Source organism: Pseudorasbora parva, chromosome 14, assembly GCF_024679245.1.
Source record: "Pseudorasbora parva isolate DD20220531a chromosome 14, ASM2467924v1, whole genome shotgun sequence".
NCBI classification, from domain to species: domain Eukaryota; kingdom Metazoa; phylum Chordata; class Actinopteri; order Cypriniformes; family Gobionidae; genus Pseudorasbora; species Pseudorasbora parva.
In genome coordinates this window covers 21660868-21685702 of record NC_090185.1, presented here as the reverse complement: position 1 = coordinate 21685702, position 24835 = coordinate 21660868, and the positions used below count along the sequence as shown (strand labels likewise).

The window sequence follows — 24835 nt, the reverse complement described above, 5'->3', positions numbered from 1 at the left end:
ATGACCCAATCACTCAGTTGGAAGCACTTGCCCTTTTTTATTTTTAACTGCTGCTCATTTACTTGCCATGCATTAATCATGAAAACGTGCCAACCGTCAGTGTGACACGCTCGAAAGGAGCTCTAGATAAACTATAAATGTCCGAGACAGCGAGCTAGCCTCTTTCGAAGAGGCTCTGTATAATAATTATTCATATTTTGTTATTTATTTTCGTCTTTAAATAACAGGACTGTGGCTGGTAAAGCAACATTGTGCCACAGCTCTGTTGGCAAGCAGCTACATTGTTTTGTTTCTTGGAGTGCACTTCTAATGTCAAAATGATTTTTACATAAAAAAAATTGTAAAAATTTAGAAATAAAAGGCATTTTCCCTACCCTGATTTAGCCCTCTGCTCTGAACGCTCTGTTTTAAGGGGCGTGTCTGTTGTGAGCCTTCAGTGTAAACGCCCACTGCTGTGATTGGCTAACATCTTTGCATATGAAATGACTAAAGGCACATTCACACCAAGGACGATAGCTATAAAGATAACGATAAAGATATAGTTTCAAAATTGTTCACAATATTAAAAATTAGCAGATTTCACACCACAGCTTTAATGATATATAGGGAAACGATATCGTTGGAATCATTTTCAGACCGATTTTATACAGCTGATGAACGATAAAAACATTTGATTGACACCCAATCAAAATCCATTCTGATGTGACAAGCTCAAGCTTTTAAAGCATCGGACAGGCATGTGCTTAGAATAAACAGAAGGATTTCATCCGCTGGCGTGGACACTAATATAGTTCTTGTTCTTGGTGCGAACGGGCCTCAAGTATACGAGTGTAACTCTCTCAAAAACTTCTAGAATATTTTTACTATTACAGCTCTCAAGATTAACTAATCATGAAAAGTGTTGATTATGGCGTTATATTTAGATTGTGGCATGAAATGTTGCAGTGATGAGCATTGTAACCGATCTGTTGAGTGCAGCAATCTCATCATCACAACTTGATTTCTGCACCGCTAACGGATGATTTCGTCATAACTAACAGTGCAAACACAATGTAAATAAGAGATTCATTTATTATAATGGAGTTTTGGCAAGAGTCAGAACTCAGTCACTGATAAACTCGCAGTGTTTGATTGACAGCTTCTGCGATTGTAAAGAAAGCATTTTAGATCGCTTTATATATAATTTAAATAAAAGTTTAAATAACCGTTTAAATAACAGATTATTTAAAAACAGAGTTTAAATAACAGATTATTTTCATCCTACTAAGAGAATCAATGTGAGTTGACCGTTAACTGGTTTGATTTACTCACAAATAGACAAAGAACGTCTGACTGTATGAATCATTACATATCAGAAATCAGAATTATCACAGTTACTTGCATGTTGTGGCATTACTGTCGAGTCCATAACTGCAGCGAAATTGCAAATGATTTACCAACGAATCCACAGTGAAATGTACCAAATACAAATAAATAAGGCTTAACTGAGACACTCACATTGTTGAAAATAAATAACCACATTCCTAGCATTAGGATCCTTTGGAAGGTAATGTTATTTTTAGTCTGTTCGTCTCTTCTTGTCATCTCACTAACACGCCAGCGAGCAGGGCCAATGTTGCAATGATGAAGTAGGTGTTGATCTTCTACAGGGGCGCTCTTTCACCAATATAGGCACATTCCACAATGAATCGTTCACTGGGTTTAGTTTCAATGAAAGCTGTGTTTCAGTTCGGAAACTTCTAAGATATTCTTATAGTGTGACATCTTGAATTCAAAATCTCAAGGAAAATGTTATTTCTCAGTTCATGACCATCATAGTCTGAGTAGTTTTATTTTGTTTTGCACAGCCTTTTACATCAACAGAATTTACATCAACATTTAGCATTTTTCCCTGTTATTCTCAACCCTATAAGACCTGCAACACATTTTTGGTTCATCAGTTGAGCCTCTCGAAGAAGAAAATGAACAAGGACTCGCTCTGCCGCTTTTCCATGTGTCTCTTTTTGCAAATATTTGCTGTAGGACTGGTTTAATGAGCGCAGGATATAAAAGCAAAGTCTGCCGTGAGCAATATCATTTGCTTTGAACACTGTCAGGCTGCTTTCTTCAAAGGATTGCAACTCCCACGAGGCTTTGGGGCGAAGGCTTTCAGGTGGAGGACTGGTGACAAACGCCCATTCCTAATTCCGGCCAGGTGCCAAGGTATGCCAACGGTGACTTGTAATGCCCCCAGCATCTCTATTCTTCCTGCGACTGGAGATAAGAGAGGAGCCTCAGCTGGAGCGCACCAATTTGGACACGTTCCCACTGTATTACAATACACTGTCAAATGTCCTGAATGGATCCGGAAGCTTGTACGCAGTGTGGTTCCGGTTTCTTGGACTGATCAAATTGGAATGCTCAACTTACTGCTCTCTATTTTCATTCTCACAGTTGACATAACTTGGATACACACAAGAAATGCATTTAAATTCACATTTAGCATTGTTTTTCCCCTGCTATCAGACCGGCGACCCACCAGTTGAGAATTATTGTAACATTAAAGATTAGCTCTTGCCTTATAGATTAGCTAACACTGTTCATCCTCCTTTGGAAAGCTCTTGCCTTATAGATTAGCTAATATTGTTTATCCTCCTTTGGAAAACTTGTGTGTTGTCTCTGTTCCAGCCTCAGCAGCAATGAAAGAGCAGCCAGTCTGTTTTTCTCCCTAGAGAACAGAAAGCCACTTAAATGCCAAAATGTATGAGAGAGAATTTTTTGTTCTGGGCAGTATTTTCTTACACGTTAGTTTCAAGCTAGCTCTCTCCGATTTAGGTTAAATGGGACTGCCCTAAAAGTTTAGGTCTGTATCTCTTGAATTAGTGGTATTCAGGGAATGCAAACAAGGGGTGCAAAACAAGACATGCCAAAATGAAAGAGTTTGTTTATATGTGTTTGTATATATATATATATATATATATATATATATATATATATATATATATATATATATATATATATATATATATATATATATATATATATATATATATATATAGTAAGTGTACATTTTGGATACACTGACATTGGTCTGCAGCGTCAAATTGATTACTTTGACCAGCTTTACCAAAAGAAACCTATTCTAGTTTACCAGCACCAACTAGGATAGTGTGTAATGGGGAAAAAAATTATAGTTACATTTTCATTCTGATCAAGACAATAAGTAAGTAATGTGATTGACAGTTGGCGTTAACATCTCGGACACGTAGACCCATGGCGACTGCAGCGGTCGTGACACCTTAAATACTTTTTGTGGTACATTCTGTTCCTCTACCCCGTGTTCAGGCAGCTCTCACACCCATCTGCATGCTAAACAGAGAGGCCCATACGGGCCAATTTGCGGCAGCCAATTTACCAACGTCGCTTTGAATTTGCTAGGAGTAAAAAAGGCAGCAAAATGCTTGGGGCTTCATGAAATGGGGAGTCTGGGATGGCTAAAACCTTCACCCTCAAACACATACACAAATGAACAAAGCCACACGCGCTCAGAAAAGTACAGATTTTCTGTTATGTGATTTTCTGTTTCTGTCGTGTGGCCAGATGCGGTAGAGTCCCGGAGGGTTAGAAAGAGGCAGTTCTGACAAGGATGTGACAGGGCTTAATTAGCCGTTGAACTTAGCAGCAGAAGACATTTCTCTAGATTGTTGTCGTTTGAATAGATTAAGACGTGTTTTTGCTAATGCTAAACTGCTTATGCTCACAGCCATGGATTAGAGTGACACAACAAAGAGGAGCAAATAAAACGCATGGATGTGTCACTTCAGAGGAGCTAAAGTTCAGCGCTAAAGTAGGCTAGCATATAGCTTTGTGTGAGATTATTGCTGAATGGCCTTTTTATACACCATGACAAATCAAATTCATGCTAATCTTTCATTCAGTTAAACTTTCCCTCACATTGTTATGCTAATTATGATGAAAAATACTAACTAGATGCATTTGCTAATGTCTCATACTCTGTACCTCACGCACTCTTTCTCTCTCAACGCAGATACTGAGGGTTGCGAGCACAACTGGAGGAAGTTTCACGGCCACTGCTACAGGTACTTTACCCGTAGACACACATGGGAGGACGCTGAGAAGGACTGCAGAGAGCACAGCGGGCACCTGGCCAGTATCCACTCCACGCAAGAGCAGGACTTCATTAATGGTCAGTATCTGCTCAATGTAAACAATGCACAAATAAAGTTCTGCAGGTTCAATATGCTAGTGTACTTCTAAAAATAAACACTATACCGTTCAAAAGAACACTTAAAAAGAATGCATGGATGTAATGAAAAATACAGTAACATTTTTAATATTGTCAAATGTTATTTAATTTAATTTAAAATAACTTATAATAATACATTTTTAAAATGTAATTTATTCCAGTGATTTTCAGCATCATTACTCCAGTCTTCAGTGTCACGTGAATTTCAAATTTCTATCAACAAAGTGCAACAGTCGGGTTCAAAAACAAGGGGAATTGTTTTTTAATAATAACTTATTAAAGTCAGGCAGACCTACTGTGGACAACAAGATTGTTAATTGATGTTTATGCTGTTGTTGAAGTTGTCAGCCCACATTATTACAACTTTATTTTTATTAATCATGTTTAAAGGTCCCGCTCTTTGCGTGTTTTCGAATGTTTACAGTGTACAATATAACATGAGTGTAGGAGCCAAAATAAGATGTTCTTGTGTTGACCACAGAGTGGCGCTGTTGGTACACTATTGCTGTATATAGGTGTGCTTCCTTTATGATGGAAGCCAGGTGTTTTGACCCGGAAGGGCAAAAAGGTTTTGACCGCAATAGCGGGGAACATTTAAGGACACGCTTTTGTATTAAATGAACTGTACACAATGAGATTTATTGACGGTGTTTGGAGTTGGCGAGCCACAATAAAGCGGTGATCGGATGCAAAGAAAGAATGGCTTTTCTTGTGTTTATGGATGAACTAGAAACAACGTAACGCCAAGTGAGTCAACCTAGTTTCTCCGGGACCAAAACACCTCAGTAGCTTGTATTAGATTTAGCTTCTACAATGAGTTTATGTTTCGCGTGTAAAAAAACAGTATTTTTCACACAATTGACTTATCTGTACAGCGCTGTTTCCTCTGTCCTAAGAACGGCCTGATGATTTCCTTGTTCTATGAAGTCCCTTCTTCAGAAAAACGTAACCAGTTCTGATTGGGCCAGCGCTTCCCGTGTTGTGATTGGACAGCAGCTTAGCGCACTTTGCCCGGAAAGATCCCGCCTCTTACCAGAATGGGGAGATGCAAGCGCTGAATGCGCGCTCTTCTCCACGTGGGAGAGCAACAAGACCACGCCCATTTTGTGTGTTTTTGTGGACGGAGGGTTAGTAAACAAACGGTTCTAATAAAAAAAATTAAAAAAATAAAAAAAAACTTTCTAGTGACGTCATTCCTGAAGGAAGTGCAGGGGTGAAGTCCAAACCGTTCGCTGTAGGCTTTGAAAGGGAACTTCTGTTAAATAAATATATCGCTTGGCATTGAACTTTGAGCTTTTTAATTTTACAGTTATTATTTATGCTCTCACAGCAACATTACACACTAACAAAAGTTTGAAAGATGGAATCGCGAAGAACGGGACCTTTAACAACGAAATTACAGGTAGAAAATATTATCCATTATTCTGCCAAAAGTATTATGAAGAATAATTATGCCCTCTTTGATGAAGCACTCTGAATCTTCTCTCAAACTACTTGCAATATATTGAAAATATTTAGTTATTTCTCTTATTCGCTCATAAGTACACTGTGTTGTCTTTGTCAGGTTTTCAAATACTTTTTTTTTTTTTCAAAACAAAGTTTATAATGTTGTGGTTCTCTTCGTAAATCCCTAAGGAAAATTCATTTAAAAATCACACTTTTCAGGAACACAATTATTAAAGTCTATATTCTGTGGAACCCTATTTTTTATAGGTTATAAAACAGTTGGCAACTCTGGCTAAACTCTGTTTGTTTTACCCAATTAGCTTTGACTAAAACCATTTGCATAGCCTAGATTCATTAATAGCTAGCCACATAACTAAGATAAGAGACAGGACTGCTGACCTCCCGCATGGCACAGATTGCATTATGTCTACCGCCCCTGGTCGAACCTAAATCCAGCGTAATGACGCTCGCTGTGGCCCCTCACAGCATGCTGTCTGCTCACAGAGCCACAGCGCTCACCAAAAAAGTGTGTTTAATCGCCTTGAAAATGGACATCTCCACCTCTGCAATAAAGGGGGCACAGCCATTAGGAAGATTAATGGGCCCTGTAATGATGTTAATCAGTAACACCATGATTGAAATTCCATTACACCCCGACCAAAAAAAAATCCTCACAAATGCATCTTGGGGACGATCTGATGGCTTCTGGCTTGAGCTTGAATTGTGATTGTGATAACATCGTCGCTTGGCTCCCAGTGGCCCTGTAGGAGACATAAAGCAGACTACAACTTAAAGGGGAAGCATTACCACCTTTATGACACTAAGACCCTATTTACACCTGGTATTAACCTCTTTTTAGTGGTCTTCCAGGTTGTACATTATACATGGTATACATTTAAGTCTTTCTATTAAATATGTGGGGAAAGAAGTGTTTAAAATATGTGCTGTTGTCCTAGAAAGTAAAAACTTCTAAATGAAAGCAGAAAATATAGAATGTTTTTAATAGAAAAAAATATAATTTGTAATGTTTTGTGCTTTTAACACATTAGACTTGTTTCATTTGGTCATTCGTATATGAAGCAGATAGAGGGTATGGAATCCATTGGGTCCTTCTGCCCTAGCTAGATTTAAAGAGACACCTCGGGTTCACAAGGACCAACCGGAGAACAGGTCTATTAGAGAAGCCCTCTCAAGGGAGCATGACAGAATTGCTCAGTAAAACACGCTTTTTCACTTCCAATTGAAATCCTGACCTCCGCTCCATAGTTTAAAATATAGTCATATAATAAAAAATAATAATAATTTGAAATATTTGTACTTTTAAAACAGGAATGAGCCATGAGAACACATGGATTGGTCTGAATGACAGGATGGTGGAAGACGACTTCCAGTGGACCGATAACATGGATCTGGTGAGACTAGCACAAAATACATAAAAGAAATCAAATTTGCTATATATATTTTTATTCATATATTTAAAAAACACAAATTGCATCAGGATACAAATATCAGAACATACAGTACAAATAATCACTTTTAGACTAATAAGAGTATGATAATACAGGCAGTATGGTCAGATAGATTATACAAATGGAAGCACAAGTCTCTCTATAAAGTTTTCAAACCATTTAGTTACCAAACAAGTTTATATAATATATTATACCAGACCCATTAGATGTAAAACCCCATTTGTAATGCAACAGATATGTAAGAAGGTACACTAAATACCTAGTAAAGCCAGGGGATTGGATTTAGCCCTGAAATATCCCCATTCCTCCTCCAGCAATATGAGAACTGGAGGGAGAACCAGCCGGATAATTTCTTTGCGGGCGGAGAGGACTGCGTGGTGATGATCGCCCATGAGAACGGCAAATGGAACGATGTGCCCTGCAACTACAACCTGCCCTACATCTGCAAGAAAGGCACAGGTGAATGTGTGTGTGTGTGTGTGAGAGAGAGAGAGAGAGAGAGAGAGAGAGAGAGAGAGAGAGAGAGAGAGAGAGAGAGAGAGAGAGAGGGAGAGGGAGAGGGAGAGAGAGAGAGAGAGAGAGAGAGAGAGAGAGAGAGAGAGAGAGAGGTTTTGGAAAAGAGGACAACGCCTTGCATTATACCTCACTGTACTGTTTTTTCATTGCTGACCTCCTTTTGTTAACTTAATTCACACATCATGTTCTTAATGAGATGTTCCTCATGAAGATTGAAATCCATTCTGCTTCTGTAAAGGATAGTTCTCTTATGTCATTCAAAACCCATTTGACTTTATTCAGACTGTGTGATAATGAATCATTGATCCATTTGTGTGGATCAATGATTCATTAAAAAAGATCCGACTCAAAAGACTTGAACAATAGTTATAGAAATATAGTCATATCCACCACTTTTATGATACTTTTACATAATTGTGTGTCCTTTTTAAAGTATCCTGTAAGTTTCTGGGCTGAAAACATCCTTGTTAGTCTAAAAAAAAAAAGCTTTTATTGTAACCACACCCAGTGAACGACTTATTGTGGAATGTGCCTATCTGTGCTCCTACTTTCATCATTGCAACTTTGACCCCGCCCACTGGCGTGTTAGGGATATGACGATGAAAGAATATCGCACTTCTCTCCTCGTCATCTAAAGCTTGAAATCTTTAAGGGATAGCTCTACAAAACATAAAAATTCTGTCATTATTTACTCACCCCTATGTCATTTCAAGCCTGTGTGTCTTACTTTGTTCTTTGGAGCATCAGAGAAGATAAATCGACCCTGTTTACTTTGTTAGCAGATATTACAAGTCTTTGGGTAAACAATTCATCCGTTCAAGTTAATACACAGGAAAAAATTGTTTGTGGCAGTAATCTTTACTTAAAATCTGAGAAGTGTACTTCTGGTCAGGAAACAGTGTTCCTTCTCAGATTGACGACTTAGGTTTTAAAATGCGTAAACACTCGCCTCCTACTGTTAGTCTGCTGAGCGATCGATGGAGAGGAGGAGCACTGAGGTTAAACCCTGCCCTCTGTTTATTATTCCGTTTCACTTGGAAAAACGTCACAGGACTGAAGAAAACCCACTCGCTACTTCCGGTTCACTGGGACTTTAAAGAATGCTGGTAACCAAACTGTTTAAAACAACAACAATGGAAGTCAATGGAAACCGAAACTGTCTGGTTACCATCCTTCTTTAAAATATATATTTGTGTGTGTGTTACACACTCATACTGGTTTGGAACAACATAAGGTTAAGTAAATGAAGACAGAATTTTCATTTTTGGGGGAACTATATGTAACAATATCCCTTATTCCAAATTCATTCCCTTCCCCTTCTTATTTTTATTTTTATGTCAGTTTGAATGGCTTTATTTTCTGCAGTTCCTTCTTCACCAATTCCTCTCACGTCTTTTGCCATCAGGCAAGGACCTCAGCAGTAACTGTCAGTCATTTTGTTCTGATGATGTGATGGTGGGTCCTCAGGAGGGCCGCGTGTTCAAAGCCTCAATCATGACATGACGGACATGACTGGTTCTCTTCAGTCACTTTTAGCTGTCTAGCTCTTATGCAATCTGCTTCACCCACACCACTATGGACTCATTAGACTTGTTTTATCTGGTCATTTACATATGAAGCAGACTGAGGGTGTGGAATCCATCGGGTCCGTCTGCCCTAGCTAGATTTAAAGAGGCACCTCTGGTTCAGGAGGGCCAACCGGAGAAAAGGTCCATCAGAGAATCTCTCTCAAGAGCTCCAGACCATGATGGACCTACTCTGGAGAGCCAAGAAAAAACACACGTTTCGCACTTCCAATTGAAATTCTGACCTCCGTTCCATAATTTAACACTCAATTCATTATTAAAAATGTTTTTGAGCTTATGTTGTAGGCTTACTTGCCACTTAATAAAAACTTACTACTGAAAAATCTCCAAAAACAACACCATAAATTGAATATTAGGATTTCAGTCAGATCTCAGATTAAATGTTTAACTTAAATATCTATAATTTAAACTAAATATTGAATTAAAATCCATAATCATATAAAATGTTACATTTAAAGGTAGGGTAGGTAAGAATTGGTTAATTGGTTACTTTTTTTTTTCAAATTTGTTTAAACGTTCTTTATATATCAATACATAAATAAAATGTAAGTACTCTAAAAAAGAAAGTATAAAATTTGAATGTCTGTAGACCTCTCACGATTGTTTTAAAGACAGCTCATTATTTCCATTCACTCCACCTTCTCCCTTCTGGGCTCTTTCCAAAGCCACGCCCCCAAAACACATGAACGTGCCTCACCGACCGCTCAGCTGGAAGATGCATTATTTACCTCAAATGAGCAGTGTGGATGTAGTGACATCATCTCAGAATCACATGTAATAAAACATCTAACTTTATCAGTATGAATATAAACACATAAAATGTCTTTTAGTACTCACTATCAAGCTAGAATACCGGTACTGGTAAAGTTTTAAATATATTTTTGTTTGATTCGGTAACGAGCTAGTTATATTTATAAGGCAAAGCTAAAAACAGGTAGCATCGATACGTTATTCCAATAACATCAGTTATACTGTGATGAAGATGAATTTCGTGTAAGATTCATAACATATACTGTTTTGCATGTAAGAGTTTCCATTATGAAAGCATTGTTGATCAGTAGCAGCTAAAGCTAACTTAGTTCTAAAAAAAAGTTCCTGGATGCGGTGTACTAGCTTACACAGGCATTTTGTTATCTAAAGTTAAATTTTGCGAAATTCAACATGACAGCGATCAACTTGAGCTAAGCATATTGAGTATTTATCAGCTCTACTAATGGCGAAGTGTATAATATTGTAACTTTATGCTAAGTAATGTTATGCTTTATTAGGCAGCTACATGTCCTAGTGATACATGCTTCATGAAAACATAAACCGAAAAAATGTATAATCAAAATGAAAGATTACCTGTCCAGCAGAAATACAGCCATCAATTAGTCCTTTTTCAGCCTCTTGAGATCCCCCAGTTCTCGACATCGTTGGAAAGCCACGCTGATATTTACTCGCGTTTGATTTCTTTGTTTATCCAAAGACTTCTTGTGCATTGTACATGTAGGCCTACTGTCTTCCTTTTTTTTGCATTGTTTGCCTTCGCTGACTGCAAAACCCGGCACCTTGCATTTTGAATGCTTTGCTCTTCCTAGGGGTGCGCGCATGTGTGGGCATAACCTGTAGCGAAAGCGGTGGTCGCCATGGTAGCGAGAGAGAGTGACAGTCGCCCAAGCCAATCATTTGTTTCGTCCCGAACGAAAATAATGAGCAGTGTTTATTGCAGATTAAAAAGTCTAGAGTCACTTGATTTTTATACTCTCTTTTTCAGAGTACTTACATTTTAATTATGTATTGCTATATAAAGAAAGTTTAAACAAATTTGGACAAAAGTGTTTAAATCATTCCTACCTACCCTACCTTTAATATACATTTTTAAGTGAAGCAAGTCTTATTGGCTTGGGACTTCTGAGTTGCGTCCTCTGATGGACCTGTTCTCCAGTTGGCCCTTGTGAACCCAAAGTGTATCTTTTAATCTTGCTAAGGCAAACAGACTGGACGAAAGCTAATAAGTTATCAGAAAATCTTCAAATACACATATACATTAGCATGGGTATTGTAATGGTATGCTCAGGGGTTACTCTGGGCAGTAGCCACTGATTTTAATCGATGGTGTGCTTGTTCAATTTTGAGCAAATAGTAATGTTGCTGGCACACATACACAGCCTAGCCAGCTGTCATTTGCAAGACCACCTGGGAAACCTTTTTAACCACCCCCACCACCTGCCTCGCTGTCCCTTTTTGTCCATCAGCCCTCCCCCAGTCATTCTATCATTCAAACTGTCACCACTATTGATCATGCAATCCCTCCGGCAAAGCCTTAATACAATAATAGAATCCCTTAAGAAGAGCGTAGAGAAGCAATGCATGGTATTAACTCATGAGATATGTGCTTTAAACAGACCTACTGCCCGTATGCTTCTTTCTTGTTGTAATAGTTTTTATGCTGAGCTACAGATTTTGCTGGAGGTAAAGATGCCTGAATCCAAAGTGTTCAGCACAGGTCCCAGTGTGATGCTGACTCAGTCGAAGAACCCCTATCTATGCCTGTGTTATTGAATCACCTTGACTTTTCCCTGCCAGTTTTGATATTTGGATGAATGAGGTGTGATGCATCCTCGGGCATTCTGCTCAGGCTGGTCAATATGATAGCACTGCGATAAACCGCTTTCCTTTTTCATCTGTAAAAATGTTTCAACTTGCAGGTGAACACAAAAGTGAGATTGTCAATCACTTCAAATGCCTGCCGCATACAGTATAATTCAAAAGTAAGGCGAATATATAATATTAGTTCAAATGTATTTATTGATTATTTTACTTGAACATGAATTTATTTAATGTGTGGATGCAATCTTCCATCAAGGTCTTCCATCAAATTTATATTTAAAATATTTTTTGTACATTTTGTTAGCTAGTCATAAAAAAAGAAATATATAAAATATATAATAAATATTACAAAAAAAGACATTCATACATTTTTAAGCATGGCTTAGTTGTCCAAATACTTTTTGAGTCCACTGTATCTGAGTGTACAGTGTGTCCAGAATTGAGTATTGATTTTATGGTCTATTATTTATTTATGATTTATTGCTGAATCGAAGTTGGGCTTGTGTGGGTCGAGGACGGTTGCTTGGTGCCGGAGTAAGTTTTTTAAGTGACATTTGCCTGCTACCCAGAAGGTCACATCGCTTTCTTTCCAGACAAAGAAGCCCCACCCCCACCCCCACCCACCATCACCTGAAAAAGGCATACAACAAAACTCATCAAGCTTACAACCAGCCGCTGACTTCCCAGATCAATTCCAGCTCATACCATCACTGATTAGCTGGCAATTCCTGCCCGTACTCAGCTACAGATAACCTGCAGTTCCTTGCCAGAATTGATTTGATTCACAGAGGTTAATGGCACGACTGCTCTGGAGCATTTGATAAAGAAAATCTTACGTGAAAGGCAAAAAAACTAAAGTGCCAAGGCCATAAAGTCTGCCGGAGGGAAGACATTAAACACTCAAATCACAGGTCAGCTTTATGATGTTTCCCTCCAAATGAATAAGCTGAGGTGATTATAGCGGGCAGCCTTGGATTATAGCTTTGCTGTTCAGAGTGTGAATATGGGGGGGCTGTATACCACAGGCTAATTGTTTGTGCCTGCGCCCTGATTGGATCCCTGTGGTGTTTACTGGCCCACTGCTACAAAATAACAGGCCGACTTGCTGCAGCTTGCATCTTTGCTCCAGTGATACACTGAGGTTTAACTCCGAGGGTGCCACCTAATGAAAGTAAAAGGAACTGCAGGGAAACCAGCTCTTTAAACCTGTTTAATTAGTTAAATGTCACTGTGTGAGGCACTGCTGTAGATGCTTATGTCACTGCGGTGTGGTGTTTTAGGGTTGAATAAGAATACAGCAGGAAATGGAATTCTATTTTTTTCATATTCCACCTTTGATTTGTCAAGATATAAATCTTAAACATTTTTACCTCTGTAATGAGGCAGTTAAACTGATATCCAAAAAATGTTTGGTGGGACTTATTCATCGGGAATTCATTATATATTTAAAAGTAGGATTCATGTGACAGGTGTCTTGGGATTTATTTATTTTTAATTATTATTATTACATTTGTTATATTCTTTTATTATTTGCAATAAGAGTCACAATCATTTACAATGACACAATGGACTATGGATGCATTACTTAATATTATTTTTATAATGTGTATTACTTTATTACAGTTATTTTATATGCAATTTTTAATAATTTATTAATTATAAATAATTGATTTATTATTATTAATATGTTGAATTTGTATTCAAATTTTAAGTTATTTACATTTTTTGATGAATTTATTATTATTTACGTTTTTAAAACACAACATTTTTAATCTGAATTGCAAAATAAATAAAAAATGTATGTTTTCGTAATCCTACATCATTGTCTTTTTACAGTACTATGTGGGGCTCCGCCCACTGTGGACAACGCTTTCCTGGTTGGGCGTAAGCGTTCGCACTACGACATACACTCTGTGGTGCGTTACCAGTGCGGTGACGGTTTCCTCCAGCGCCACATCCCCACCACCAAGTGTCGTGCCAACGGCAAATGGGACCGACCCAAGATTATCTGTACAAAGTGTGAGTGTCCAGACTTAATTAGCTAAATCTCAATATCAAGAACCGAATTGGCAGATTCATTCACACTTGACTCTTTTCTTGTATTCTCAGCGCGGAGATCTCACCGCTACAGACGCCACCACCACAAGTCCCACCACGAGCGCAGAAAGCACAAGAGGCACGGTTCAGGAGGTCATCGAGGTCAACAGGAGGGTCATGGCCATTTCTAACCAAATAATCCCCACCAGCCTTTCGCCTAAACCTCCTTATCTTTGATATCCGACGGCCTTTCACCTTTTCCCCCTTCTCGTCTGGGTCAGTCTACCCCCATTATGATCAGAGGGGGCTCTGCTGGACCTCACAAGGACTACAACAGTTTTACTTTTCCGTCTCTTTATCCGTTAATGTTCCATCTCATTTTAGTGAGGAAAGTTCTTTCATACTTTCAATGTAGAAAACACTCTAGGTAACTGTTTATGTATTTTTACATAAGCATTAATTGAGCGGGAGAGTTGGTACTACATGTAAATATTGTATTTCTTTTCAAAATGCAGGATCACATCAAAATGGCCAGGAAAGGCTTTGTATGCATTCTTGACCGTTTTGATGTTGGTTTGCTCTTTGTAAGACATTAACCTAATTTATACAGTATTTCTGAGTATTGATGTGTTTTGGGTTGAGAGGAGTGGTGCTCATCCTGTTTTTCAGCACGTAAACTGCAATTCACGCAAAAATAACCCTGTTGTGCTAAACCCGTCTGACTTTATTTCCTGCGTTAAAATGCAAAGAGATACAACAACAACATTTATTTATAAAGCACATTTAAACACAAAATTGATTGATCCAATGTGAGTATATATATAACCAATATCATTAATCTCCCCTCATTTGTATCTTTTACAGCAACATGATATTTGCAGCCAAATCTGGCAGCTTGATGACAAACAAGATTTCTTGTTGGTGGAGTTCTCTGCAAATAATCATTTAAATTTCACATTTTCCTCATGCAAACTTACTGAATACATTCATAAGAAGAATATGAAACACAAATAGCCATACAAACCACTTTAATGATCACTTTTACAGTGCTTTTCATCATTTTAGGAGCTGCACTGTAGAACAAATTTTACTTTGAAACACTGATCACTGAAACACGGAACACTGATCACCATAATGGTGAGACATTTTAGGAAATCTACATTAATTTATTAACATTTTATTGCATTGACAAAAACATTCAAGATGACTTTGGAAAATAAGTGATTGCAACTAAGGAGAAAGATAACTTCAGAAGTGGAGGAAATAAGTGAAAAGCCTATGAAGAATTGGCCCGCCTCAAAAACCTTTTGCCCTGCCTGTTTATTGTTTTGTTTGATTTGTTGCTTTGCAAAATGATACTCAAAACCAGTCAAGTAATGTTAACTTGGGTTTTCTGAATAATGTAGGCAAAGCATGCAAACAGTACAGATTACTAAATAGTTTTAAGTAAGTTCAACAAATGATTGGACATTAAGTAAAGTTAACTAAAAAGTGAGAGCAACTGTTGGATTTTACAGTGGTCTACATTCATTTTATTGTATGGAAAAGAGCCGCTTGGACTCTCTGCAAAGTATCTTCTTTGTATCTGCTCCACAGACAAAAAAAATGTAATATGGGTTTGGAAAACCATGAGGGTAAATAAATGACTGACATTTTCGGGGTTAAATTATTATAGGAAGTCCTTAAACAGCCCTTAACAGATACATTTCAACCCTCGACTGAAGGTTTCCTATCTTTTACAGATATTGACTTGACAAGAATTAGATAAAATATGCCACTGTAAAACTAGTGGTCTCTCCGTCTGTTATTGATAGTCTGTGTCATGATCTCCTACTTTCTCACCCACAGAGGAGAAATTGTCCTGTCAGAGCCTGTCGGCAAGAAAAAGAGAGAGGATTAGAAAGACGGAAAGAGAGGTTCAACTCGCCAGTCTTAATTGCACTTGGCTACATATACGGCACATCAAACTGAGCCACTGACAAGGTACTTTTAACAGCCTCGGGGGTCGAGCGCTACGTCCGTAATTAGCTTCTTGGTGTAGCACCGAGTGTTCTTGGTGTTGGGGAAGAAATAAAATAAGGATGGATTCCCATGGGTGGGGTGAGAACGAAAACAAAGAATCCAGATGGTGCGATAACACATACAGGTTAGATGTTAACAGTGCTCATGGGTAAATTTCAGAGGCAGGGATACCTCCAGCACTGAAGATCAAGAGGTTAAAAAGGGAAGGTTCATGCAAAAGAATGCCAGTTGAGAAACAGCATTTGGCCTTCTGTTCTCCTCAGAGCGAAAGATGTGGTCTGGGCTCACTGTGGGTTTTGAAACGGACATTTTTTTTTCTTTCCTACCAGGTGCGTGTCCTGTTTTTCAAAGAGTACTGCGACAGCTGACTCAAAAATGAGGACTGCTCCTTATTCTCTAGCCTCTCAGCCATCCTCCTTACCTTAAAAAAAGGGCAGTCTCTTTATTTTAAAGTGCATTTTTTTCTAACGCCGAGATTTTTGCTTATCTCTCACTGTTCCTCTCTCAATTTTCCCATGAGTTTGCAATTGTAGCCCAGGCAGGTCTTTGCCAACTTCTTTTTAATGTCACTGCTCCCTCATCTTCTCTTCTCTACCTTAAGCCACCTTTTTTAATGAAATAGACCAAACTTCAGAGACTGTGAAAAGCCAATAGTCTGAATATCTGGACAATTAATCTTTTTTTTTTTTTAACAAGCAAGCTTAATTAATGTTGCGGTTATTGCCCTTTTGGGGGGTGGGGGTAGATAAAGAAGCAATTGACTTCAAGAAAAGGATGATTTTAATTTTGAAAAAGCTGGGGGTTTTTTACATTTTGAAGTTAAGTCAAAGGCAGAAGAATGTGCATTAATGGGTAAATTTCAGGAAAACCTAAGTCACATTTCACCCCAGTTTAATGAAATAATAAACATTTTACTACAAATATTACCACACTGTAAAAAAATATTGTTGTTTTTTGTTGGTTTAATTTAAAAAGTAAGTAACCTGGTTGCCTTAAAATTTTGAGTTTATTGAAATAAAATAAAAAATTGAGTTGATACAATGAAGGAAATTTGTTTAATAAATAGAAACTCAAAATATTATTGTATCTGAACCACATAAAAAAATTGATAAATCATGAAAATAGCACAATTTGGCATGTTTTACTGCGTCATCAGAAATAAAACACACAATTTCCCAATATGCTTACAAAATCTTTTAATAATATTTTAATAAAGGTTGTCGAATCTCAAAAAATGTTCATTGTATTAACTCAAAATTTTAGTTTCAATGAACTCAAAATTTTAAGGCAACCAGGTAACTTTTTCCCAAATATTTTTTTACAGTGCATATATTGTTAGAATTGTTATTTTATTTTAGTTTTTTTTTTGTGCATTATGTTAATGTAAATTTGAGAAGGAAAAAATTACTCAAACGGATAGTTCACCAAAAAAATGCTGTTATAATTTATGACACCCTCAGTTGTTTTAAACCTATATATATTTATTTGTTCTGCTGTACACACACTGTAAAACAAATGTTGGTTTTTGTTGGTTTAACTTAAAAAAGTAAGTAACCTGGTTGCCTTAAAATGTTATTTATTCCAAGTTTATTGAAATTAAAAATTTGAGTTGATACAATGAAGGAAATTTGTTTAATAAATAGAAACTCAAAATATTATTGTATCTGAACCACATAAAAATTGTGATAAATCATGAAAATAGCACTATTTGGCATGTTTCACTGCGTCATCAGAAATAAAACACACACATGCTTACACAATCTTTAATAATATTTTAATAAAGGTTGTCAAATCTCAAAAAATGTTCATTGTATTGACTCAAAATTTTAATTTCAATGATTTCAAAATTTTAAGGCAACCAGGTAACTTTTTTTCTAAATATATATATTTTTTTGATTCTTTTGAATGCCTGTGCCTGATTTGCATGGAACAGGAGGTGTACCAGTGTGCAATTTGTCTGTCAAAATTGGAGTCTCGTTCTGATACCCAGTATCCTAATAATTCATATTAGCTGCTAATGTACCTCTATATCACACTAATAGCTCTTTACAGCCCTCGGCTCAGGCTAGAGAAGGAAGGCAGATGGCTAACAATGTGGCAACTTAATTGCGAGCCTTGATTATAAAAATGAACCTCTAAACAAAGAATGTTCACAGCTGTCTTTTGGCAGACATTCTGGAGAACCGTAAGAGGCAGCTGTGGAATTTTCTTGTGGCAAGTTTTCTGACTAATTGCCACAGAGCAATTGCTATCCCAGAGGTTGTTATGCTAGCTGCACCACCCCTTTGTAGTTACGTTTGTGGAACATAGTCTTGTTTAGGCTTATTTGCATGACTCATTCAGCCAGATTTGTCGACTTTCTCACAAGCAAAATATGCAAAATACTCTTGCGCCTCTCACAATAGCTGCCGACACTTTGTTTGCTATCTGCCGCTGCAGCTGAGTACGGTGTTTTGCCATTTACTTTGTTTTTATACAATGTGCACAATTGTAATGAGAGCTTAACCTTGTCCTTTTCGTATTTTACATGATTGTTGGAGGTGTGGAGGTGAGACAGGAGCACAATGTCCTCTGTTTAATCAGGACTGCAGGTAGCACACCACATCCATCATCACTTTCTGGACTATCGCAGCAAGAGTAGCATGTCTGATTTTTTAGTGCGTTATCTTCATCTGCTGGAAATGTCTTTGATCAGATGGTGTCGGAAAGAGAATTACCATGACAAAGAAGCCAGTTCTTGTGCCGGTGGCGGTGCAGATTGTTCTGGAAATCGCAGCTGCTTAGTATACTTAACCCGAACCTCCGGCGTTCCCTGTTCACCTAACCCGTGCTTACATAGTCTGCCCTTTGCCTCATATAAATCTCTATTGGCACATAATGATATCTGTAAATTCCATCCCAGTCGGCTGTCACATCGTTACAGCCAACTTTGTCATGCACATGGCTCTTTGGATGTTAGCGCTGTCGGAGAGGACCTTAAAGAAGAGTTTCACAGATGAGGCTTAAGCTAGTCCTAGACTAAAATGCAGGTTTGAGCTGTTTTAACTGAAAGCAACCTACACTGATATATCTTAAAATATACCAGTGTCGTTGTTTTGTCTCAAAAAGCACACCAGTAATGTTTTTCTAAGGCACGTTTATAAAAGCTACTTAAATTCCCTAATTGAACTAAGGCCTAATCCTGGCTTAATCTAAGCCCTTTCTGTGAAACCAGGCCTATGATACAGATTAACATATTGTAAGTACTTTTTTCTACTTTCACAAATTACGTAAACTCACACTGAAGGAAAGAGGAAAGCCATAACATCATAGAGACTTAATAGTGGGCGCTTTCGACTTGGACTAGTAAATAACCACCCAAAAAACCCTACTGCAGCTAGCTCACCATTCTACTGAGTTTTGCTTAGGTACATTTTGTTTTGTTTGCCACATTTTATCTCAATATAGTTAGGTCTTCAGCTTTACATTGATATCTAGTTGGACTGCAAGGTTTTCAAGCTTATTATGATATCATCTAGTCACAATTATATCTTTTGTGAAATCTCATCTAAAGAAGATTTTTTTCATGTATATTTACAGTTAAAACTGTTATTTCTGTATATTTATTATTTGTTATTAAAGACCCAGCAATCCCTGCATTTTTTGTTTGTTTATTTGTTTGTTGTTGTTTGTTTGTTTTCAGCAGTAGCAAAACGATCTTTTAGCACCACTCCTCAGCTCTGTGATGTACAGAATTTGTTTTCAATTCTTGATGTTTTCCCCTTTCCATTTTTTATGTATGTATGTATGTATTTATTTATTTTTCACTTTTTTTAAATGAAAACTGGATGTGTTTGCGTCCCTGGACCTTAGTCACACAGGCTAATTCTCCATCTGTTCTCCAATGCTAGGCAGAAAATAACTGATGCTGCATCAAACATTAAACACCATCTTCTACATTGAAATACTGTTGTTTTTTTAAAACATTTTCTTCAGAAGGATGAGCGAGTTAGGCTGTGTGAATGCTGTCCATATGTGTTATTCAATATTTATTGATGTTCTTATGAATTCTAGTTCTGTCATTGTATCATATTCTTTACCAAGCAAGTGTTCAATTAAAAACATTGGATGGATCGGTAATATTATTTAATTGCTTTTATCTTTTGCAGTTGTTTTTTGTGGAGAATTATACATTCATGGTTCACCCCAAACCTGTATGACTTACTTTCCCTCCATAGAATGCAAAAGGAGAAATTTTGAAGAACGCTCACGCTGCTCTTTTCCATAAAATATAAGCATATAGTGTCCAAGAAAGCCATACAGGTTTGGAACAACATAAGGGTGAGTAAATTATGTCAATATTTATTTTCTAGAATTATCCCTTTAAGATTACTTTATAAAAAACGTATACACTTAAATAAAAGGTAATCATTTAAACTCAAAGATTTGTGAAAAAATTCAAAGTTCCCGATCATTTTATGCACATGTAACAGACGTAGGCCAGTAAGAGCGCTGCGTGTAAACCTCACTCTCCTGGCCTCAAGAGGCGCTTTAGTGACCCCAACCCTTTAGCATCCTTGTTAGCGCGTCTGTCTCCCACGTTGAGTTGATTAGGACTCAAATTACATTTGGTGCCATGACCCGGGTGGGAGAGAGGTTTAGGGAGGTGAGTGTAACAGACGTAGGCCAGTGAGAACTGTGTTTAAACCTCACTCTCCTGGCCTCAAGAGGCGCTTTAGCGACCACAGCCTCTAGCGTCCTTTTTAACGCACCCGCTTCCCACGCTGGAGACCCCGGATAAAATACCGCTCGGAGTGGCTCGAGTAGGACCGGTTACATTTGGTGCCATGACCCGGATGGGAGTGAGGTTTAGGGAGGTGAATGTAACGGATGTAGGCCATGTGCATGTAAGCTTCACTCCCTTGGTCTCAAGAGTCTTGTCAGTGGCTGCAGTCTTTAGCGTCCGTGATATAATGCCTGCCTCACACGCTGGAGAACCCAGTTCAAATCCCGCTCGGAAGGGGTCGAGTAGGACTGGTTACATTTGGTGCCGTGACCGGATGGGGGTGAAGTTAAGGGGATGAGTTTAACGGACGGACGTAGGCCAGTAAGAGTTATGCATGTAAGTCTCTCTCACTTAGCCGCAAGAGGCACATTAGCGGCCGTTGTCTTTAGCCTCCTTGTAAAAGCATCTGCCTCCCATGCCGGAGACCCCAGTTTGAATCTTGCTCAGAACGGGTCGAGTACGACCGGTTACATTTGGTGCCATGACCCAGATGGGTGTAAAGTTTAGGGGATAAGGTGAGTGTAACAAACATAGGCTAGTAAGAGAGGTACGTGTAAACTCCTTTGGCCTCAAGAGGCGCGGTAGCGGTCTTTAGCGTCCTTGTTAACGCACCCGTCTCCCACGCCACAAATTCTGGTTCAAATCCCGCTCAAAGCCATACCTATACACCCTAAATGTTTTTATTTTATTTTTTCTCTGTCACTGGACATAAGTTCTTATCAAGCCATTGGCTTGCAAGAAGTGTGTGGTGAATAATTCATACACGCCATGTATCTCTGACTACCTTTGCTTTATCTCTTCATGTCAGATTCAAGGTCTTTGATGTTCCATCCTCACACTGAGGTGCAAGAGATTGTAAATATTCCTGTATCTTCTCCTGAACTATGCTTCTCACGTTTAATAATCAGATGAGATCAAGAGAAGAGCACAGAAACGGAACAAAACAAGGTGTTAGTTGTGCAATATCAAAGTTTTATTCAAACATTTTAAAAATGAATTGTATTATGAAAAAGTACCCTGTTGCGATCAAGTTTCACCTCAAGTAGGTCAAATATTTCCACAAACAAAGCTCTCAAAGGGACAATTGAACCAAAATTGTAAATTCTGTTAGCATTTACTGCCCTTTCTGCAGAAACACAATCACTTTCTATGAAGAACTTAATTTAGGCTTTTATTCACATATAAACTATGATCAAATACATAAAACAAGCTCACATGTGGTTACTTGATGCACCAGTAACAATGAGGTTTATTTTCACACCTCAAGCATTTGCCGTTGAATATCCTTCAGGTTTCATTAAAAATATCTTAAGTTGTGTTTCAGAGATTAACGAATGTGTAATGTATGACGACATCATTTTAAAGGTGCCCTAGAATGAAAAATTGAATTAACCTTGCCATAGTGAAATAATAAGAGTTCAGTACATGACAACATCACATACTGTGAGTCTCAAACAACATTGCCTTCTACTTCTAATGTAAATCTCGTGAATCCAAAACTCCACTGAAAAAAAGGTGCTTCTCAACATAACGCCAACCATGACGCAAGCATTGGGGATCATGCACGCCACCAACATTTGCATCTGTCCAAACATGTTCATTGTCGGAAATGGAGCGAATCATCGGGTACAAGCTGCTCGCATGGACACACTTCATGTTCCAGACTGTGCAGGAGACCTGTCTACCCTTCCAGATAAAAAATGTCAACAGTCATGGTTGGTGTTTATAATCCGATGCCACAACAATTTAATTCAAGATCGTTCGTTTGTTCGGCCCATTTCAAGCAAGCGTCGCTCAGTGTCTTAAACTGAAGAAAGTGGCGACTGTATTCCTGCGAGCAGTAAGTAGTGATTTTATCCACTTATTGACTGTTTAAACAATTTCTGATAGTTTCTTAGAGAGACAGCATTGTCTAGATAACGCAAGATGTTAGAACAGTTACAATAGGAAACACCAAGTACCAAACCAAACTAAATAGTGTGCCTAATGGGTAATATTATTTTGTATTACAAAATACAACCGTAGATACTTTGCTTAGATCGTTCACTCGATCCTTTTAGCAAACGTCATCTTTTCCACCATATAAGTTATAACGATAGTCATTTGACAAGGCTATTCATTTTGTAAAGATATAAGTTATATATTTATATATAAGTATGGTGTTTCCTATGATGTTTTCGCCTATTTGTATTTCAGATTAGGCTACATCACAGTCACTGTGTAACCTTAGCCTACATTGTGACTAATGTTGTAACGTTGTAACATGTAAACATGCAATATCGTTGACGAAAAAAGACAAGTCTAAAATGTAGGCTGAATGACACACTTTAAGCAGAACATCTCAAATGGAGATTGATAAAATGCAGCTTACTTGTTTATTGGTGTTTTCAGATCGTCCGTGCGCGAGAGAGAGAGAGCTTGTGCATATTGTTGCCAGATTGGACATGTTTAGGTAAAATACCGGAGAGTATACGGGTTTCTTTTCACAGAAAAGCTCATTTGGGGGGATTGAATTACTGAAATCTGGCAACCGCACGAACGCGAGCTCTTTCTCGCGTGCGGATGAACGCCAAATAAACAAGTAAGCTGCATTTTATCAATCTCCATTTGAGATGTTCTGCTTAAAGATTCATTTAGTCGGTCTGTGTTCTGTCAGGACGGTCAGGACTTATGAGCGCTTCACTGAACTGCTGTGAGCTGCTGAAATAAGTCAATCAGAGTAGAGCTCGATATTAATATTCATGACCCTTCCAAATAAGGCAAAAACAAAGCATTACATCCTAGGGACAATTTCTAGGGTTGTAAATGGACCTGTAAAACTGTATCTGGACAATTTCTACCTTAAATAATCCACATACCCTCTATGTAGATATCAGAGAACAATATAACATATTGTTTCAAATCATTCTAGGGCACCTTAAATGTTTGGGGGAACTGCCCTTGTAAAAAAAAAAGAAAAGAAAGATGTATCTGTTGAAACTCTATGAGCTACTCTGGTTTGAATTTATTCCAAGCTAGTTTAACTTCGCAGCTGTAGCGGGAGATTTTTCTGCCCGACTGATCTGCATGTGCTAGACTCTCCCTGCGTTCCAAGGGCAAGCTGTCCTCATTAGACGTCAAGCTGTGGAATCTAGTTAGTGTTGCTCTTAAGATGACCTAGGCATTTTACCAACTGCAAAAACACATTCCTGATTTACTGTGCTGCTATCTTTTGATCCAGTTACTATTCTGGGAGGGAAATGAATTTGAAGAACTGTAAACCCACTTTTTTTTGCTCCATAAACATTAAGCATCTCATCCAAGAACTTTTTCGCTGACTGAAGCTAACTGTGCTAATAGCATCTGAATTGCCAGATTCTCCCGGATTTACTTGCTGAATGCGTTCCTCGTCGTAAACCAACAGCATTTTGAAAAATTGTGACAGGCATCGTCGCACTCCTCCCGCTTGCTTCTCATTGGGGAATTGCGTTTATACAGTTGCCATATTAGTATTGTGAGTCAGTGCTAAGGTTAATTCCTATTCTTATGTCCATTTATCATTCCAGTAGGTAAACTGATGAATACACAAGGTCTGCTAAGCCTTTGCAAGAGCCGCATTTAACAGGATAATGATGTTTGTGCAGATGGTTGCTGAGTCCTTAGCTGCTAATAGCTTTTTAAAGTACTGCAGGATGCAAAGCAGGCCAAAAAAAACAAGTCGCAAACTGAATAAAAATATCCTTCTGCTCGAGTCCATATGGGCTGCTAAGGCTAGATGCACATGCATATGCCCGGTGTACATTTGATGTGGGTGTACGGTTGGCGATCCAGAAACCTTTCTTCATTAAGCAGCTTAGCGCATCTTTAGGATAACAGGATTTTCACACATTGGTGACTTCAGGGATAGCTAGTCAGAGTCCTCTTACTCCTGGTCTCAGTCCAATTGGGCAGCGCTGAGGAAGAGCTCCAAGGAAGAGCTCGACCTTCACGGCTTGGAAGGCCCATGTCTCAGGTTAAGGTCCAAATCAATGCAGCTTTGAAATGCTTCAGGGGGCTCTGCACGATCCCAGTCGAGGAATAAGGTCTTATCTAGTGAAACCATGGGTCATTTAAAACAAACAACAACATTTAAATACGTTTTAACCTCAAACATGCGACCTCTGTGTTCTGCTTTTGC

General features: G+C 38.2%; 1 protein-coding gene across 1 annotated transcript in view; it reads left to right on the top strand.

The window, feature by feature from the left end:
• Positions 1–14590, top strand: part of ncanb (neurocan b) — a 142931-nt gene extending 128341 nt beyond the window's left edge. Inside the window, exons 11-15 of the mRNA XM_067415880.1 lie at positions 4028–4186; positions 7022–7104; positions 7476–7620; positions 13692–13874; positions 13965–14590. Coding sequence (XP_067271981.1) covers positions 4028–4186; positions 7022–7104; positions 7476–7620; positions 13692–13874; positions 13965–14083 — 689 coding nt within the window. The 3' untranslated portion in view covers positions 14084–14590. The remainder of the gene's footprint in view (positions 1–4027; positions 4187–7021; positions 7105–7475; positions 7621–13691; positions 13875–13964) is intronic.
• The last annotated feature ends 10245 nt before the right edge of the window (positions 14591–24835 follow it).